Source organism: Hemiscyllium ocellatum, chromosome 1 (genome assembly GCF_020745735.1).
Source record: "Hemiscyllium ocellatum isolate sHemOce1 chromosome 1, sHemOce1.pat.X.cur, whole genome shotgun sequence".
NCBI lineage: Eukaryota > Metazoa > Chordata > Chondrichthyes > Orectolobiformes > Hemiscylliidae > Hemiscyllium > Hemiscyllium ocellatum.
In genome coordinates, this window is record NC_083401.1 from 44,334,392 (window position 1) to 44,355,656 (window position 21,265).

Genomic DNA, 21,265 nt, shown 5'->3' on the forward strand with positions numbered 1-21,265 from the left:
GCAGCACCTACTGCATTCTGAGGATGAGTCAGTGGACCCAAAACATTAACTGATTTCTCTCCAAAGATGCTGCCAGATCTGCTGAACTTTTCCAGTAATTTCTGTTTTTGTTTCTGATTTACAGTATCTGCAGTTCTTGCAGTTTTTATTCTTTATAGTTCAGTGAGAAAAACAAAGATTGCAAGTAAATTCTTACGTGTAAACTAAATTTCTTTAATCTGTGGTAATAGATTGTACAAGTGCTTTCAGTAAATAATTATAAAAATCTATTTAAATATATATCCTTTTAGCTTTACTCAGTCATAAAGCTGTAGATTACTGAATCCCAGGCCACATGATAAACAGGCAATCATTTATATACAGCACAAAAATATTTTTTTTTAAATTCAGTAGAGAATATTACATTGCACTATGTCACAGATTTTGATTGTTTTTACAAAGATATTAACTGAGGAAAAAGTTTTTTAAAAATATATTTAACACATATTTCAATACTTAAACAAAATCTGGTGCTTTAAAGTGTTGTTGAACTAAACTCAGCCTTATACTATTGTAACTTTTTTAACCCTCAGGGATTCCTTGCCACCTTTAATGAAGTGTATTGTATTCCTGATTCATACTCTCATCAGCTAAATTGTTGCTGTGAGTTTTGCTTCTCACCAGTACATTTAGAACTGGATACAATTCTAATCTTCTCCAAACTGACCAACTAAGTTTCTTTGGTGGGGAGGGGATGGAATGTGGGAAATTGAAGGTGAAGAGAGTAGGGAGGACCAAGCAGGAGAAAGAGGAAGATTAAAGTAGAATAAGGAGAAGAAGGAAGTAGAATGAATGGAGACAGGAAGCATAAGAACAAAGGGAGGGAGGGAGAAGGTGAGGAGAGACAAGGAGGAGGGGAGCAAAAAGAGGATGCAACTTAGAAACAGGTTGTGATTATGAACTTAAGAAGTGCTATTCTTACTTCATTCTAGAGTTGAGCATTATTTCAACCAGAAAAATCTCAAAGATTATTGCTGAGTTTGTGCACAGCACATTAAAGTGAAATCAACAATTAAGTGGTTACATTGGTCTTGTTGCTCTTGTGAATCTTCACGTCCCATTTAAAAATCTGATCAAGGATTATGTAATGCACTGATCCTTTTTCAGCACTGTCACTGAAGATTTTGATCGAGTTGGATTGACTTCTTTCGACGCAACATACTTGGATGTAATCTTCAATTTCATGTATCTGAGATTATCAAGTGCAAAATTGAATACAATTACCTGCAAATGTAGAAAAAAAATTAGCAATCTCTTTTAAACAATTAGCTACAAAACAAAAGTGAAGAAATATTTTTAATATAGCCAATAATTTTCCTTCCATTACCTCCAAGCATCTTTTTATTTTCCCCTGCTGTGAATTGAAAAGTACTGTCAAATTCTGGGCTTCACCCCTTATGAAAGACATTAATGTCTCAGACAAGGGAGAAGAAAATCACAAGGCACCTTGAGTAATTAAGGAGAAACTTCTCATTAGCAGAAGGTTCCATATCAAGAGAATGGAGATTTAAAATCTTTGTCTAAGAATCGAGGGTGAGTTGAAAATATCTTGTTTAATGCAGCAGCTTATAACCAGCAATGCACTGTCTGTCATGATGGTGTTCACAGATGGAGTTGTAATTTTTGAAAACAAAACAAAGTGGTAGAAGTTCCTGGGGAAAGAGCAGGAAACTATGAGTAGCTGAATGGCTCTTTCAAAAAATAGGCACAGTCACCTGAAGTACAGAAGAACTTGGATGTTTGTGTAAATGAATTACAAAAAAATGAGCATGCAGGTACAACAAAAAATTAGGACAACAAATGTGGGTTGCTCTTAAATACAAGGCAGATGAAGCAGGGAGACCTTGCCATAACTCTATAGCATATTGGTGAGACCACAGCTATGTGCTTTGTACAATTTTGGCTCTTTTTGAAGGGATTTAATTGCACTGGATGCATTTCAGAGAATTGGGTTGAAGCGATCGTCTAATTAGGAAAGACTGAGCAAGTTAGGCTTATAAATGTCTAGAAAATTGACAGCTGATCCAACATTCAAGATTCTGAGGGGGGCTGGAAGGGTAGGTGCTGAGAGGACGTTTCCTCTCATGCGGGGTAATAGAATTTGGGGGGCACAGTTTCAAACATGGAGCTGCCTATTTAAGATGCTAATTGGGAAGACCTCAAATCATCTAGTCTAATAAAGCATCTTAACTACGATCTTACTATCGCCTCAATTGAGTGACTTAGCTATTCTGTTCAAAAACTGCTTCAATGAATGACTCCATTTCTTTCTTACTTATTACAGCTGGTGCTCTTGACAAATGCAAAGCAGTAAACAAAAAACTAAGCAATGGATAACTACTTCTATTGCAAACAATTCCATTGGAAAGATTATAGCACTGCACCACCTTCATGCTTCACAAGCAAAATCCACGACTACCACTGGATTGCAGTGTCCACTAATAAGACTTTGTTTTCATATCCTTGCAAGCTTTCCCAAAAAATTTCCAAGTTGCAAACTCCCTACGTGGCTAACACTGAAGTCACAGGAGGGAGGAAAAATTATATCTGACGGCTACCTTTTCAAACACCAGATAATCAATCAATCTTTGTATTACAAATTAGCAAAAGCAATTTACCTTATCAAGGGCAATCAGGAATGGGAAATAAATGCTAGCACTGCTAGTAACATTGTTATCCAATGAATGCATAAAACAGATGGATATGGCACAGACTGCTTCTGTAATAGCTCCCAAAAAAATCCACTACCAACTGGAATTGCTCTTGCTGCTGTATATACCAATGACTTTTTAAAATGTTTATCGTGAGTTATACATTAAACAGGAAAGAATGTAACTAAGCTCTATAGTCCTAAATCAGGTAAGTGTGCAGATACACAGAAAATTATAGCACCAAAATAGTACTTTTCTGCAAAGAGGTCAAACTATCCATTAGCTCAGCTACAGAAAATCAGTAATGTAGAGGTAATTCCTAAATGGAGAGTGAAAAGTGAACAAGCTCTGATTCTGAACTTGGCCATGAAATGTTATCAACTTCAGAATCTGTGATTCCAAAGCTAACTCTGTATCTATCTAGAGTAATTGTGTTTAAAAAGTCAGAATCAAGAGATTACACCAGGGTTTTAGAAACAACTGTGAGGCTGCAGACACATTACAATTTCTCAATATTCTCCAGATTTAACACTTCTACCTATCAATTCAAAGGTAAGAAATATTTGCATTATTTAGAATGGGAAGGAGGAATCTGTGCAATACCAGGTAGCTCACCATGACAGAGTGTGATTCAGCACTGGGACCAAGTGGCCAGTGTAAAGAGTGTTGTCATGGATATATAAAGAGCAGTTCATGTCTGCTCATACGTGTATCCCATTCTCACAAAAGGTTGACAATGTGCAGGAATTAAAATTTTCAAGACTGAGGTCAATATACTTTGGATAGGTAATGCAGGCCAATGGAGTTGACGCATAGAAAGGCCATTATCCATCCTGAATGATGGAACAATTTTGATGGACTGAGTGCTCTAATCTCATTCCGAAGCACTTCACCAGTTAGGGGGACGGGGGGGTCAAGAGAGAAACAGATGGGGAACATACTGAGAAAATGCCACGCGTTAGTTTATATCATTAGTTTGCATACAAGGTAAAGAGATGTGAAAAGTCTCCATTAGGATGATGATGCCTCAGCAAGTGAATAGACCCAGGAAAGCTAATAGAATGTCATCACACATAGCAAGGGGAATGAAATACAAAAATAGGGAGGTTACACTTCAGTTAGATAGGGAAATCATGAAACCACATCTGGAGTACTGTGCACAGTATTGTTTACTATATTTAAGCAAGGATATAAATGCATGAAAGGCAGTTCAGAAGTTTGCCAGACTTATACCTGAAATAGGAGGTTGTCTCTGAGGAAAGACTGCATAGCAAGGCTTGTGGGGGGCAATGGTCTCATGGTATTGTCACTGAATTGTTAATCCAGAGACCCACATAATGTTCTGGGGACTGGAGTTTGAATCTCACCATGGCAGATGGTGGAATTTGAATTCAATAATTACCTGAAATTAAGAGTCTTATGATGCCATGAATCCATTATTGATTGTCATCTAGAACCCATCTGGTTCACTAATGCCCTTTAGGGAGCAAAGCCGCCATCCTTACCTGGTCTGGGCTATATATCACGCTAGACCTGCAGCAATGCAAGGAGGAATCTCGATTATCCGAACGCCTCAGGCAGGGAGTATTTTATTCAGACAATCAAATGCTGGATAACACAGTTTAGCTGAACATCGGGACCTTGCAATCTTGTCTGGATAATCCAAAATTTGGATAACTGAATGTCGTATAATCAAGGTTCCTCTGTGTTGATTCATAACAATTAGGGATAAAGCAATAAATGCTAGACTAACCTGCGATGCCCACATCCCATGAATCAGAAAATTTATTGATATTTTTGCAAGGTTTGTGAAGGTTTGTAGCTCAGGTTGAGGTTGAGGTGGCTAACTTTCTTCCTGTTTGTCCTACGTAGTGTTTCTGGCAGTCCTTGCATGGAATTTTGTAGACGACGTTGGTTTAGTCCATGGGATGTACTGGGTCTTTTAAGTTTGTTAGTTTTTGTTTGACAGTGTTGGTGGGTTTGTGTGCTACTAGGATTAGCCACCAGGATACACGAACACCAGCTAGCCACAAAAAGACACAACCCTCTCTCCCTCATAGCCCTACACATGGAGGAATAAAAAACAACATTTTGACTGGGACAACACATCTATCCTGAGACCAGCTAAGCAAAGACATGCCAGAGAATTCCTAGAGGCCTGGCACTCCAACCACAATGCCATAAACAAACACACAGATCTAGATACCAGATATCAACCCCTCAGAAAACGGACAGGAAATGACATCACCACAAACCCCAGGAACCCCATCCAGGACAAACATATAAATAAAAGCAGGAGATAACAGCTTCGCTTCACTTGGAGGTCACCACTAATGATGTTACCTAGCCAGGTAATGAATGTCTGGATATCAAACCTACAGCTCAGCGAATAAACCTACACCCTATTTATTGATATGTGCAACCCATTCTAAACAATGAAAGACTTAACAGCAATCTAGGTGTGTTCAATATATTGTATGAGTCGCATGATCCTGCCCCACGAATTACCTGATGAAGGAGCTGCTCTCGAAAGGCAGTACTGCCAAATAAACCTGTTGGACTATAACATGGTGTTGTGTGATCTTTGAATATGTTTAAGGCAGAGTTAGAGAGATTCTTGGTAACCAAGGAGGTGAAATGTATTCGGGATGGGCAGGAATGCAGATCTGAAGTTTAATCAGATCAGCCGTGTCTTGAGCTCAAATGGCACACTTTTGCTTCTGATTTTATGTTCCTATGTAATTTAGGCAAGGGACACTTTATCTTTGGAGAGAAAGCAGAGGTAATATTTTGGGTCCAGTGATCCTTCTTCAGAACAGATTGTAGCTAGGAAATAATTGGTATATATAATAAAGAAGGGATTGGGTGGGAGAGGAGAAGGTGTAAATGAGTTGGGACCCAGGGGGAGAGAGGGAAGAGCAGTTGGGCAGACAAAGGAATGGATAAAGGTCAGCCCAGGAGAATAAATTGTCAGTAATGGGGTCCATTAGTGAATGAAAATGGGTTGTTTATGGTAGCAGCCCATGTGATGACAAGGCCTGGTGTGTGAAGGTTGGGATAAGGACATGGGAGAACGTATTCCTGCATGACGATTATTGAGCTTGATGTTGTTAAACTTGAAAGGGTTTAGAAAAGATTCACAAGGATGTTGTTGGTATTGGAGGATTTGAGCTATAGGGAGAGTCTGAATAAGTTGGGTTTTTTTTTTCCCCTGGAGTGTTGGAGGCTGACGGTGAACTTAGAGAGGTTTGTGAAATCATGAGGGGAATGGATAGGGCGTATAGCCAAGGTCTTTCTCCAGAGTAGGGGAATCCAAAACTGAAGGGAATAGGTTTAAGGTGAGAGGGACCTTAGGGGTGACTTTTTTATGCAGAGGGTGGTGCGTGTGTGGAACAAGCTGCCAAAGGAGATGGTGGGGGTGGGTACAGTTACAACATTTAAAAAGCATCTGATTGGATACATGATTATGAAGGGTTTAGAGGAACATGAGCCAAATGTTGGCAAATGGAACTATATCAGTTTAAGATTTGTCATGGGCGCTTTGGACCAAAGGGTATGTTTCTCTGCTGTATAACTCTGAGTCCAGAAAGTTGTTCTTTCAACTGGTGCTGAGCTTCACTGGAGCACTCCATCAAGCCCGAAACAGAGATGTTGACCTGGGAACATGGCGATGTGTTGAAATGCCAGACAACCAAAACTAAAGTCATTTTTGTGAACAAAACTTGGGTATCCTGCAAAATCGTTGCCTAATCTGCACTTTGTCTTCCTAGTGTAGAGGAGACACCATTGTGAGCAGCGAACGCAGTTGACTAAATTGAATGCTGATGTGGAGGTGCTGGTGTTGGACTGGGGTGGACAAAGTTTAAAAATCACACGATGCCAAGTTATCGTCCAACAGGTTTATTTGGAAGAACTAGCTTTTGAAGTGTTGCTCCTTCATTGGATATCTACCTGATGAAGGAGGAGTGCACTGAAAACTAGCGCTTTGTTGGACTTTAACCTGGTGTTGTCATTTTTAAATTGAATGAAGTACAGGTAAAGCACTGCTTCACCTGGAAGGTGTGTCTGCAGCCTTGGATACTGAGGAGGGAGAAAGTAAATGGGCAGGTGTTACATCCTCTGTGATTGCATGGGAAGGTGTAGTGGGGATGTGGGGAGAGGAGGAGAAGGAAGAGGTGTCTCACCAAGGTGTCTCAGGGGCAATGTTCCCTGAAGAAAGCTAACAAGGGAGGCGAGGGGAATGTGTGTCTGGTGGTGGCACCCCGCTGGAGATAGTGGAAATCGTGGCAAATGATCCTCTGGATATTGATGCTGGGAGAATGGTAGGTGAGGGCGAGGGGGACCCTATCGCTGTTATGGAAGGAAAGAGAAGGGCTGAAGTGTGGGAGATGGGTCAGACACAAGTGAGGGCCCTTTCAATGACATGCAGGGGAATCTTTGGTTGTGGAAGAAGGTGGACATTTTGGAGTACCTGTAATCAAAATTGGCATCATCAGAACAGATGTGATGTAGACAGAGGAACTGGGAGAGTGGAACAGCACCTTTACAGGATGCATGGTGTGAGGATGTATAGTCAAGGTAACTGTGGGCGTCTGTGAGTTTGTAGTGGATATTGGTGGCCAGCTTAACTGCAGAAATAGAAACAGATGTGGATGAAGAGTAAGGGAGGAGTCAGAGCTAGGTGAGGGGTGGAAATTGGTAGCGAAATTGATAAACTTTTACAATTCTGGACAAGAAGGAAAAAAGCGCCAATTTCATCAATATACTGGAGAAAGATTTGTAGTTCGGCACCAGAACAGGATTGGAACAAGAGATGTGCTGCGTACCTCTCAAAGAGACAGGCATTACTGGGGCCCATGCTGGTCGCCATGGCCACCCCTTTCACCTGAAGAAAGTGGGGGGATTTAAAGGAGGGGTTGTTCAAAGTGAGGCAGAGGAGGGTGGTGAAGGCTGGGGACGTGAACCTTTTTGCAGCAAGAAGCAGAGAGCCCTGAGACCATCCTGATGGTGGATGGATGTGGAAAGGGATTGCATGTCCATGGGAAAGAGGAGACAGCTAGAGCCTGCAAACTGGAAAATCTGAACCTGACGTAAAACATCAGTGGATTCACAGATGTAAGTGGGATAGAACTGGATAAGGGGAGAAAAAATGAGTTGAGGTAGGAAGAGATGTGTTCTATGGGGCAGGAGCAGGCAAGAACTATGGGTCTGTCCAGGCAATCCTGTTTGTGAATTTTGGGAAGGAGGCAGAAGTAGGCTGTGTAAGGTGAGGGCCTATCAGCTTGGTGGCAGGAGCAAGCTGATAGTCCCCAACCCTACACAGCGGGGAGATTACAAGATGAAATGAGATAAGTGACTGTTGTGGACACAATGGCCTGATGATCCGTGGTAGGTTCCTGGTCCAGGGGAGATGGGAAGAAGTATCTGAGAGCTGGTGTTCAGCCTTTTCAAAGTAGAGGTCAGTACACCAGACAACAACAGCACCACCCCCCTTGTCGACTAGCTTGTACAATCAGCAAAATGTGCATTCTGTATATATACCCATGACAGCATCGCCAAATACCAGACTAATACCATTTACAAGTTCATTGATGACACCACCATAGTCAGTCGAATCCCAGATGGCGATGAAACAGACTACAGACGGGAGGTGGAAGACCTGGAAAGATGGTGCACTGAGAACAACCTAGCTCTCAATATCGGCAAAACCAAGCAACTCATTATTGACATTTGGTGGGATGTTACCCATCCCCCCCCAAACGCATTAACAGCGCAGAGATGGAACGAGTGGAGAGTGTCAAGCTCCTGGGAGTGGTCATTCACAACAAGCTTTCTTGGACTCTTCATGTGGATGCACTGGTTACAAAGGCCCAACAACATCTCTTCTTCCTCAGGCAGCTGAGAGAATTTGGCATGACGGCGAATACCTTTGCCAACCCTTATAGGTGCACTGTCGAGAGCATTCTGATCGAATGTATCACTAACTGGTATGGCAACGGTTCCATTCAAAATTGGAGGTGGTTACAGTGAGTGGTGAACTCGGTCCGGGCAATCAAAAAGGCCAACCTCCCATCTATAGAATCAATCTACCAAGCCCACTGTGAAGGAAAGGCTGCCAGCATTGTCCAAGATCCACCCCCCCCGGCAATGTTTTTCTACAACCTCTACCATCGGGGAGAAGGTACAGAAGCCTGAACACACTCACCAGCCGGTTTTGCATCAGTTTCTGTCCTATTGTTATTAGAATATTGAATGGACACTCAGACTCTTAACATTCGCTTGTACCTGTGTTTTGATTTTTGCTGCTGTTTACCTATTGTTTACTTATCTATGCTACTTAACTCTGTGATCTGCCTGTATTGTTTGCAAGACAAAGCTTTTCACTGTGCCTCGGTACACCTGACAATAAATTCAATTCAATTGTTTATAAAGTCAGAGTTGGATATCAAAGCTCAGCGTGCATTCAGTTCTGAAGGAGATAGGTCAGAAAAGGTAAGGGAGGCAAAGAAGTTAAGGTGACAAATGTCACATCAACAATTCTTGATTAACAGATGGAGAGCAGGTAAACGGCTGGAGGGAGAGTGTTAAAGGTGAGTGAAAGGATCTGTGGGACAGGGAGAGGGCTCTTAAATTAACAATACACAGCGAATATTATAGAGATCAGGGGCGCCATATTGTGTCTCCTGGAAAATATGCCATGTTTGTCTCAAGCTTCTACCTCTTAGACAGCAATGTATAACATTTAAACTTCAAACTTTTGTTCACTAGTTTAAAAAAAAATGTTTTTATAGTTCCTTTGATATGAACTTTCATGTTTTAACTAACCTTCCCAAAAATCTAAAATCAAAATATCTTTCAGATGCAACAGATGAAGCCACATTGTTAGGCCATTGTAGAGGTTACTTTGCATACCATTCAGTTGGGCTACATTTGGTCAGGGTCTTTCCAAGAAAGACACTTGCAGATCTCACCGAAAAAGTAGAATTTCCAAAAGTGAACTTAGAATTCGAATCCCTACAATGTGGAAACAGAACCTTTGGCCAAACAAGTCCACACCAACCCTCCGAAGTGTAACCCACATGGACCTATTTCCCCTACATTACATATTTACCTCTGAATAATTACACATCCCTGAACACTATTGGCAATTTAGCATGGCCAACTTACCTAACCTGCACACCTTTGGATTGTCCCACCACTTCCCGCTCCTCCGCCCTTGAGCCCCGTCCCTCCAATCGCCACCAGGACAGAACCCCACTGGTCCACACCTACCACCCCACCAACCTCCATATACATCGTATCATCCGTCATCATTTCTGCCACCTCCAAACAGACCCCACCACCAGAGATATATTTCCCTCCCCTCCCCTATCAGCGTTCCAAAAAGACCACTCCCTCCATGACTCCCTCGTCAGGTCCACACCCTCCACCAACCCAACCTCCACTTCCGGCACCTTCCCCTGCAACCGCATGATTTGCAAAACTTGCACCCACACCTCCCCCCTTACTTCTCTCCAAGGCCCCAAGGGATCCTTCCATATCTACCACAAATTCACCTGCACCTCCACACACATCATTTACTGCATCCGCTGCACCTGATGTGGCCTGCTCTATATTGGGGAGACAGGCCACTTACTTGCGGAACGTTTCAGAGAACACCTCTGGGACATCCGGACCAACCAACCCAACCACCCCGTGGCTCAACACTTCAACTCCCCCTCCCACTCCACCAAGGACATGCAGGTCCTTGGACTCCTTCATCGCCAGACCATAGCAACACGACAGCTGGAGGAAGAGTGCCTCATCTTCCGCCTAGGAACCCTCCAACCACAAGGGATGAACTCAGATTTCTCCAGTTTCCTCATTTTCCATCCCTCCCACCTTATCTCAGTCAAATTTCTCGAACTCAGCATCGCCTTCCTAAACTGCAATCTTCTTCCTGACCTCTCTGTCCCCACCCCAGCTTCTCTCTCTCACCTTGACCTCCTTCCACCTATTGCATTTCCAACACCCCTCCCCCAAGTCCCTCCTCCCTACCTTTTATCTTAGCCTGCTGGACACACTTTCCTCATTCCTGAAGAAGGGCTTATGCCCGAAACGTCAATTCTCCTGCTCCTTGGATGCTGCCTGACCTGCTGCCTTTTTCCAGCAACACATTTTCAGCTCTGATCTCCAGCATCTGCAGTCCTCACTTTCTCCTCGGAGTCAAATGTGTGTCAGGTCACCATCCTTATTGGCTGTTTCAGCCCTGTTTGGTCTGTTTCCCTCCTAGAATTGGCGAGGCAGATACTACAAGAGTTGTCACAGCTGTTACTTTTGGTGTAGTTGGGGGGTGGGGTCAGGCATTGCAGAGGACATGCAGTAGTAGTGGGAGGAGTTGGGGTGAGTGACAGAATGTGAGGGAAGATGTTGCATGTGATATTAAAAGTAGTAAACCATGAGCTTTGGTTGGAGGTGTGTACAAAACCAGAAATAGTGAGTGTGAGGTGATGAAGAGCAGGTGGTTGGAATTTTGCTGGCAGAGTGGAAAAGGTCATTGACCTACAATGCTGGATTGCTGAAACTGCTTAATACAGAGCAAACTCGCACCAGGTTGGCATGGTCTGGTGTCACAGCCACCTTTGCTGATCCTGTGCACTACATTGTCCAGCAGAATTTCCAGGACCTGCCCATAAAACAAGGTGACAGTTTCCTCTCTCTGCCATGCCCAGGGATTATAGCAGGAACTGTGGGGGTCAGCTCAGCACCGACATTGCTTGTGCACATCAGGCTTTTAAAGGTAGTATGGATGCAAAGGATGATGGTTAATTTCAGTATATCTAGTGAGTGGCAAAGTTAAAAATCACACAACACCAGGTTATAGTCCAACAGCTTTAATTGGAAGCACACTAGCTTTCGGGGCGTCGCTCCTTCCTTGAGTGGAGAGCTCAATCCTCTCAGAATTTATAGCAACAATTTACAGTGTGATGTAACTGAAATTATACATTGAAAAATTGATTCTGTTAAGCCTTTCATTAGTTAGAATGCCACAATAGTTTCACTATCAAGGTATTCTAACAGATGAAAGGCTTAACAGACAATCAATTTTTCAATGTCTAATTTCAGTTACATCACACTGTAAAAATTTGCTATAAATTCTATGTGTTAGGATTGAGCCCTCCACTACCACCTGATGAAGGAGCGATGCTCCGAAAGCTAGTGTGCTTCCAATTAAAGCTGTTGGACGACAACCTGGTGTTGTGTGATTTTTAACTTTGTAAACCCCAGTCCAATACTGGCATCTCCAAATACTGAGTGGCAAGTTATTCTGGGAATGGGGTGCGGAAAGATGGGGCTGGAATTGGATGCGATGGCATTATAAAGGGCAGATAGGTTGTTAGTGAGGCAAATTGTTAAGATATGGCAAGAAAACCTTCAATCTCTTGGCTGAAATCTCTTCAAAGGACTCGACTCAGACTTCGCCAAAAACCCATAAGATTGATCCTGGTGAAACGAAGAGACTGGGGCAAACGAATGCAATTTGCTGTGTTACAACTCGTAATGGAAAATCTGCTATGGTTAACCTTCAATGAATGAGCCCCGGGGACCTGACATTTTAAGCCAATGTGAAATCATGTTGTAAAGTATGTTCTTTCTTTAACAGGATGGTGTAAAAAACTTTACTTCTGACTTTCTTAAAAAAAAACAAAAAAATCCATGCAGAACAAACACCTGAGCATGTAAATCAACAAATTTACTTTTTATGAAGGGAAATCTACTTTCACCTCTTCTAGAATTCTCTAATGAGTATCTCTAGTGTTTTTCTCAGATCTGTGATCAAATAAAAAGCCAACTCCAGGCTACTTTCTGAATAGTCTCGCAGCTTTGTATTTTTAGAATTATTTTTGTTTGTTCTGCATGGATATAATTGTTGGAAACGCTGAAAATGTGTAGCTGGAAAAGCGCAGCAGGTCAGGCAGCATCCAAGGAGCAGGAGAATTGACGTTTCGGGTATGAACCCTTCATCAGGAATGAGGAAAGTGTGTCCAGCAGGCTAAGATAAAAGGTAGGGAGGAGGGACTTGGGGGAGGGGCGATGGAGATGTGATAGGTGGAAGGAGGTCAAGGTGAGGGTGATAGGCCGGAGTGGGGGTGGGGGCGGAGAGGTCAGGAAGAAGATTGCAGGTTAGGAAGGCGACGTTGAGTTTGAGGGATTTGACTGAGACAAGGTGGGGGGAGGGGAAATGAGGAAACTGGAAAAATCTGAGTTCACCCTTTGTGGTTGGAGGGTTCCTAGGCAGAAGATGAGGTGCTCTTCCTCCAGCCGTCGTGTTGCTATGGTTTGGCGATGGAAGAGTCCAAGGACCTGCATGTCCTTGGTGGAGTGGGAGAGGGAGTTGAAGTGTTGAACCACTTGGTGGTTGGGTTGGTTGGTCTGGGTATCCCAGAGGTGTTCTCTGAAACGTTCCGCAAATAGGCGGCCTGTCTCCCCAATATAGAGGAGGCCACATCGGGTGCAGCGGATGCAGTAAATGATGTGTGTGGAGGTGCAGGTGAATTTATGGCGGATATGGAAGGATCCCTTTGGGACCTTGGAGAGAAGTAAGTGGGGGGAGAGGTGAGGGCGCAAGTTTTGCATTTCTTGCGGTTGCAGGGGAAGGTGCCGGGAGTGGAAGTTGGGTTGATGGAGGGTGTGGACCTGACGAGGGAGTCAAGGAGGGAGTGGTCTTTTCGGAACGCTGATAGGGGAGGGGAGGGAAATATATCTCTGGTGGTGGAGTCCGTTTGGAGGTGGCGGAAATGACGACGGATGATACAATGTATATGGAGGTTGGCGGGGTGGTAGGTGAGGACCAGTAGGGTTCTGTCCTGGTGGCGATTGGAGGGACGGGGCTCAAGGGTGGAGGAGCGGGAAGTGGTGAGACAATCCAAAGGTGTGCAGGTTAGGTAAATTGGCCATGCTAAATTGCAAATATTGTTCAGGGACGTGTAAGTTAGGTGCATTAGTCAGAGGTAAATATGTAAGGTAGCGAAATAGGTCCATGTGGGTTACTCTTCGGAGGGTTGGTGTGGACTTGTTGGGCTGAAGGTTCTGTTTCCACACTGTAGGGATTTCAATTCTAAATTCACTTTTGGAAATTCTACTTTTTCGGTGAGATCTGCAAATGTTTTTCTTGGAAAGACCCTGGCCAAATGTAGCCCAACAGGATGGTCCGGGCAATCAAAAAGGTCAACCTCCCATCTATAGAATCAATCACCTTAACTTCTTTGCCTCGCTTACCCTTTCTGACCTATCTCCTTCAGAACTGAATGCACTCTGAACTTTGATATCCAACTGATTTTATAGACAATTGAATTGAATTTATTGTCACGTGTACCGAGGCACAGGGAAAAGCTTTGTCTTGCGTGCAATACAGGCAGATCACAGAGTTAAGTAGCATAGATAATAGAACATAGAAAAATACAGCGCAGTACAGGCCCTTCGGCCCTCGACGTTGCGCCAACCAAAGTCTACCTAACCTACACTAGCCCAATAACCTCCATATGCTTATCCAATGCCCGCTTAAATGACCATAAAGAGGGAGAGTCCACCACTGCTACTGGCAGGGCATTCCATGAACTCTCAACCCGCTGAGTAAAGAATCTACCCCTAACATCTGTCCTATACCTAACACCTCTTAATTTAAAGCTGTGTCCCCGAGTAACAGCTGACTCCATTAACAGAAAAAGGTTCCCAGTGTCTACCCTATCTAAACCCCTAATCATCTTGTACACCTCTATCAAATCTCCCCTAAACCTTCTCTTCTCCAATGAGAACAGCCCCAAGTGCCTCAGCCTTTCCTCATACGATCTTCCTACCATGCCAGACAACATCCTGGTAAACCTCCTCTGCACTCGTTCCAATGCCTCCACATCCTTCCTATAGTATGGCGACCAAAACTGCACACAATACTCCAGATGAGGCCGCACTAGAGTCTTATACAACTGCAACATGACCTCAGGACTCTGGACCTCAATTCCTCTACCAATAAAGCCCAGTACACCATATGCCTTCTTCACAGCTCTATTTACCTGGTTGGCAACTTTCAGAGATCTGTGTACATGGACACCAAGATCCCTCTGCTCATCCACACTACCAAGTCGCCTACCATTAGTCCAGTACTCCATCTTCTTGTTACTCCTACCAAGGTGAATCACTTCACACTTAGCTACATTGAACTCCACTTGCCACCTTTCTGCCCAGCTCTGCAACTTATCTATATCCCGCTGTAGCCTGCCACATCCTTCTTCGCTGTCCACAACTCCACCGACTTTCGTGTCATCCGCAAACTTGCTCACCCAGCTTTCAAGCCCCTCCTCTAGATCATTTATAAAGATGACAAACAGCAATGGTCCCAAAACAGATCCTTGTGGAACACCGCTAGTAACTGCACTCCAAGATGAACCTATTCCATCAACTACTACCCTCTGTCTCCTTCCAGCCAGCCAATTCCTAATCCAAACCTCTAATGCACCCTCAATGCCATACCTCCGTAGTTTTTGCATTAGCCTACCATGGGGTACTTTATCGAACGCCTTGCTAAAATCCATATACACCACATCTACTGCTTTACCCTCGTCCACCTCCTTAGTCACCTTCTCAAAGAACTCAATAAGGTTTGTGAGGCACGACCTGCCCTTCACAAAACGATGCTCACTATCCTTGATCACATTATTCCTATCCAGATGTTCATAAATCCTATCCCTTACAATTCTCTCTAAGACTTTGCCCACAACAGAAGTGAGACTCACTGGCCTATAGTTACTCGGGCTAGCCCTACTCCCCTTCTTGAACAAGGGGACCACATTCGCTATCCTCCAGTCTTCTGGCACTATTCCCACAGACAATGATGACATAAAAATCAAGGCCAATGGCTCTGCTATCTCCTCCCTAGCTTCCCAGAGGATCCTAGGATAAATGCCATCAGGCCCAGGGGACTTATCTATTTTCATCCTTTCCAGTATTCCCCAGACCTCTTCCCTACATACCTCAAGGCCATCCATTCTAATCACTTGTGACTCAATATTCACATCAGCAATAGTGTCCTGTTCCTGAGTGAATACTGACGAAAAGTATTGATTTAGTGTCTCTCCAATCTCCTCCGCCTCCACGCACAACTTCCCACTACTATCCTTGACTGGACCGGTACCTACCCTAGTCATCCTTTTATTCCTGACATACCTATAGAAAGCCTTTGGGTTTTCCCTAATCCTACCAACTAGGGACTTTTCATGTCCCCTTCTCGCTGCTCTTAGCTCTCTCTTTAGATCCTTCCTGGCTACCTTATAACTCTCAATCGCCCCAACTGAACCTTCACGCCTCATCTTTACATAGGCCACCCTCTTCCCTTTCACAAGGGATTCCAATTCCTTATTAAACCACGGCTCCCTCACAAGACCCCTTACTCCCTGCCTGATTAGTACATACTTATCAAGGACACCCAATAGCTGTTCCTTGAACAATCTCCACATATCATTTGTGTTCTTCCCTTGAAGCCTATTTTTCCAATCCACGCATCCTAAGTCATGCCTCACCGCATCATAATTTCCCTGCCCCCAGCTATAACTCTTGCCCTGCAGTGCACACTTATCCCTCTCCATCACTAAAGTAAAAGTCACCGAGTTGTGGTCACTGTCCCCGAAGTGCTCACCTACGTCCAAGTCTAACACCCGGCCTGGTTCATTACCTAGAACCAAATCCAGTATAGCCTCACCTCTTGTTGGCCTGTCTACATATTGTGTCAGGAAACCCTCCTGCACACATTGGGCAAACTCCGACCCATCTAACGAACTCGAGCTATAGCTTTCCCAGTCAATATCTGGGAAGTTAAAGTCCCCCATAACAACCACCCTGCTACTTTCACTCTTCTCCTGAATCATCCTCGCAATACTTTCCTCTACTTCTCTCGGATTGTTGGGAGGCCTGTAGAAAACTCCTAACAGGGTGACCTCACCTTTCCTATTTCTAACCTCAGCCCAAACTACCTCACATGGCAAGTCTTCCTCCATCGTCCTTTCCACCGCTGTAATACTATCCTTGACAAGCAATGCCACACCACCCCCTCTTTTACCCCCATCTCTGACCCTGCTAAAACATTTAAACCCTGGAACCTGCAACAGCCATTCCTGCCCCTGTTCTACCCACGTCTCTGTAATGGCCACAACATCGAAGTCCCAGGTACCAACCCACGCTGCAAGTTCACCTACCTTATTTCTTATACTTCTGGCATTGAAGTATACACACTTCAAGCCACCTTTCTGTTTACAGGCACCCTCCTTCGAGATTGATGCCTTGTTCCTAACCTCCCTACACTCAAGGTCCTGTACCATAAAGCTATAGTCCAGGTTCCCATGCCCCTGCAGAGTTAGTTTAAACCCTCCCAAAGAGCACTAGCAAACCTCCCCCCAAGGATACTGGTGCCCCTCAGGTTCAGGTGTAGACCATCCTGTTTATAGAGGTCCCACCTTCCCCAGAAAGAACCCCAGTTGTCCAGAAACCGGAATCCCTCCCTCCTGCACCATCCCTGTAGCCACGCATTTAACTGTTCTCTCTCCCTATTCCTCGACTCTCTATCACGTGGCACGGGTAACAAACCAGAGACAACAACTCTGTTCGTTCTAGCTCTGAGCTTCCAACCCAGCTCTCTGAAAGCCTGCCTGAAATCCTCACCCCTCTTCCTACCTATGTCGTTGGTGCCAATGTGGACCACGATCTGGGGCTGCTCCCTCTCCCCCTTAAGGACCCGGAAAACACGATCAGAGACATCACGTACCCTTGCACCTGGGAGGCAACATACCAATCGTGAGTCTCTGTCGCCCCCGCAAAACCGCCTATCTGTGCCCCTCACTACTGAGTCCCCAATAACTATCGCTCTACCTTTCTCCACCCTTCCCTTCTGAGCAACGGGGCCAGGCTCCGTGCCAGAGGCCTGAACCTCGTTGCTTACCCCCGGTAAGTCATCCCCCCCACAAGTATCCAAAACGGTATACTTGTTCTTGAGGGGAATGACCGCAGGGGGTCCCTGCACTGGCTGCTTCCTCCCACTCCCCCTACTGTCACCCATCTCTCTATAACATTCGGAGTAACTACTTCCCTAAAGCTTTGATCTATGATCACCTCTGCCTCCCGAATGATCCGGAGTTCATCCAACTCCAGCTCCAGTTCCCTAACACGGTCTTGGAGGAGCTGGAGATGGGTGCACTTCTTGCAAGTGTAATCAGAAGGGACGCTAATGGCTTCCCTCACCTCATACATGTTGCAAGAGGAACATTGCACTGCCTTCGTTGCCATCCCTCTAAAACGTAAACTTTAAAAACTAGACCTAAAGAAACAAACAAGCAAAATGGAGCACTTACCTGCTTACCACAACGGGTCTTATTATTAGGTTAGAGGAGGAGGGCGGGCGGGAGGCTCTACCCCTGTAGTGCCTCGGGTTCCTCACCTGCGCGCTTATATAAGAAAAAAAACCCTTCCCAGGTAACCTAGCGCGACACCAGCTTCCGGGTCCGCTAGGCGCTTAAAAAAAACTTTAAATTTTAACTGGTAAAAAACACTAACTGGACTATACCCACGACTTCAAAAAACACTACCAGACAGCCGTTAACTGCTCCGCCGAGAGAGATAAGTAAATAATAGGTAAACAGCAGCAAAAATCAAAACACAGGTACAAGCGAATGTTAAGTGTTTGAGTGTCCATTCAATATTCTAATAACAGTAGGACAGAAACTGATGCAAAACCGGCTGGTGAGTGTGTTCAGGCTTCTGTACCTTCTCCCCGATGGTAGAGGTTGTAGAAAAACATTGCCGGTGGGGATGGATCTTTGACAATGCTGGCAGCCTTTCCTTCACAGTGGGCCTGGTAGATTGATTCTATAGATGGGAGGTTGGCCTTTTTGATTGTCCGGACCGAGTTCACCACTCTCTGGAACCACCTCCAATTTTGAATGGAACAGTCGCCAGACCAGTTAGTGATACATTCGATCAGAATGCTCTCGACAGTGCACCTATAAGGGTTGGCAAAGGTATTCGCCATCATGCCAAATTCCCTCAGCTGCCTGAGGAAGAAGAGATGTTGTTGGGCCTTTGTAACAGTGCGTCCACATGAAGAGTCCAAGAAAGCTTGTTGTGAATGACCACTCCCAGGTGATTGACACTCTCCACTCGTTCCACCTCTGCGCGGTTAATGCGTAGGGGGGAATGGGTAACATCCCACCAAATGTCAATAATGAGTTGCTTGGTTTTGCCGATATTGAGAGCTAGGTTGTTCTCAGTGCACCATTTTTCCAGGTCTTCCACCTCCCGTCTGTAGTCTGTTTCATCGCCATCTGGGATTCGACTGCTATGGTGGTGTCATCAGTGAACTTGTAAATGGTATTAGTCTGGTATTTGGCGATGCTGTCATGGGTATATGGAGATTGCAAGTTTTGCTGATTGTGCTAGCTAGTCGACAAGGGGGGTGGTGCTGTTGTCTGGTGTACTGACCTCTACTTTGAAAAGGCTGAACATCAGCTCTCAGATATGTCTTCTCATCTTCCCGGACCATGAACCTACCACGGAACATCAGGCAATTGTGTCCACAACAGTCACTTATCTCATTTCATCTAGTGATCTCCGTGCTGTGTAGGGTTGGGGACTATCAGCTTGCTCCTGCCACCAAACTGATAGGCCCTCAACCCTACACAGTAAAAAGTGAGGTCTGCAGATGCTGGAGATCAGAGCTGAAAATGTGTTGCTGGTTAAAGCACAGCAGGTTAGGCAGCATCCAAGGAACAGGAAATTCGATGTTTCGGGCCAGAGCCCTTCATCAGCTACTTCTGCCTCCTTCCCAAAATTCACAAACAGGATTGCCTGGACAGACCCATATTTCTTGCCTGCTCCTGCCCCATAGAACACATCTCTTCCTACCTCAACTCATTTTTTCTCCCCTTATCCAGTTCCTTCCCACTTATATCTGTGAATCCTCTGACGTTTTACGTCAGTTCCAGATTTTCCAGTTTGCAGGCTCTAGCTGTCTCCTCTTTCCCATGGACATGCAATCCCTTTCCACATCCATCCACCATCATGATGATCTCAGGGCTCCCTGCTTCTTCCTTCATCCACATCCTTCTCCACCCTCCTCTGCCTCAATTTGAAAAACCCCTCCTTTAAATCCCCCCACTCTCTTCAGGTGAAAGGGGTGGCCATGGCGACCAGCATGGGCCCCAATAATGCCTGACTCTTTGAGAGGTACGCGGCACAGCTTTTGTTCCAATCCTGTTCTGGTGCCGAACTACAAATCTTTCTCCAGTATATTGATGAAATTGGCGCTTTTTTCCTTCTTGTCCAGAATTGTAAAAGTTTATCAATTTCGCTACCAATTTCCACCCCTCACCTAGCTCTGACTCCTCCCTTACTCTTCATCCACATCTGTTTCTATTTCTGCAGTTAAGCTGGCCACCAATATCCACTACAAACCCACAGACGCCCACAGTTACCTTGACTATACATCCTCACACCATGCATCCTGTAAAGGTGCTGTTCCACTCTCCCAGTTCCTCTGTCTACATCACATCTGTTCTGATGATGCCAATTTTGATTACAGGTACTCCAAAATGTCCACCTTCTTCCACAACCAAAGATTCCCCTGCATGTCATTGAAAGGGCCCTCACTTGTGTCTGACCCATCTCCCACACTTCAGCCCTTCTCTTTCCTTCCATAACAGCGATAGGGTCCCCCTCGCCCTCACCTACCATTCTCCCAGCATCAATATCCAGAGGATCATTTGCCACGATTTCCACTATCTCCAGTGGTGTGCCAACACCAGACACACATTCCCATTGCATCCCTTGTTAGCTTTCTTCAGGGAACATGCCTCTGAGACACCTTGGTCCATTCCTTCTCTTTCTCTCCCCACATCCCCACTACACCTTCCCATGCAATCACATGGATGTAACACCTGCCCATTTACTTTCTCCCTCCTCAGTATCCAAGGCTCCAGACACACCTTCCAGGTGAAGCAGTGCTTTACCTGTACTTCATTCAATTTAAAAATGACAACACCAGGTTATAGTCCAACAGGTTTTATTTGGAAGTGCTAGCTTTCAGTGCACTCCTCCTTCATCAGGTAGCTACCCAATGAAGGAGCAACACTTCAAAAGCTAGTACTTCCAAATACACCTGTTGGACTATGACTTGGCATCGTGTGATTTTTAAACTTTGTCCACCCCAGTCCAACACCAGCACCTCCACATCAGCATTCAATTTAGTCAACTGCATTTGCAGCTCGCAATGGTGTCTCCTCTACACTAGGAAGACAAAGTGCAAATTAGGCAACGATTTTGCAGGATACCCAAATTTTGTTTGCAAAAATGACTTTAGTTTTGGTTGTCTGGCATTTCAACACATCGCCGTGTTCCCAGGTCAACATCTCTGTCTCGGGCTTGATGGAGTGCTCCATGTGAAGCTCAGCACCAGATGAAAGAACAGCTTTCTGGACTCAGTCAGTTATACAGCAGAGAAACATACCCTTTGGTCCAAAGCGCCCATGACAACCAGACATCTTAAACTGATCTAGTTC

The 21,265-nt window shown here is 44.7% G+C and overlaps 1 protein-coding gene across 2 annotated transcripts in view; it reads right to left on the reverse strand.

Annotated features, from left to right (window-relative positions):
* Nucleotides 1-231: 231 nt before the first annotated feature.
* Nucleotides 232-21,265, reverse strand: part of mbd2 (methyl-CpG binding domain protein 2) — a 119,587-nt gene continuing 98,553 nt past the window's right edge. For both annotated transcript variants that reach the window (XM_060829048.1, XM_060829037.1), the window contains one exon: nucleotides 232-1,263. In XM_060829048.1, the coding sequence (XP_060685031.1) occupies nucleotides 1,260-1,263 (4 nt within the window). In that variant the 3' untranslated portion in view covers nucleotides 232-1,259. The remainder of the gene's footprint in view (nucleotides 1,264-21,265) is intronic.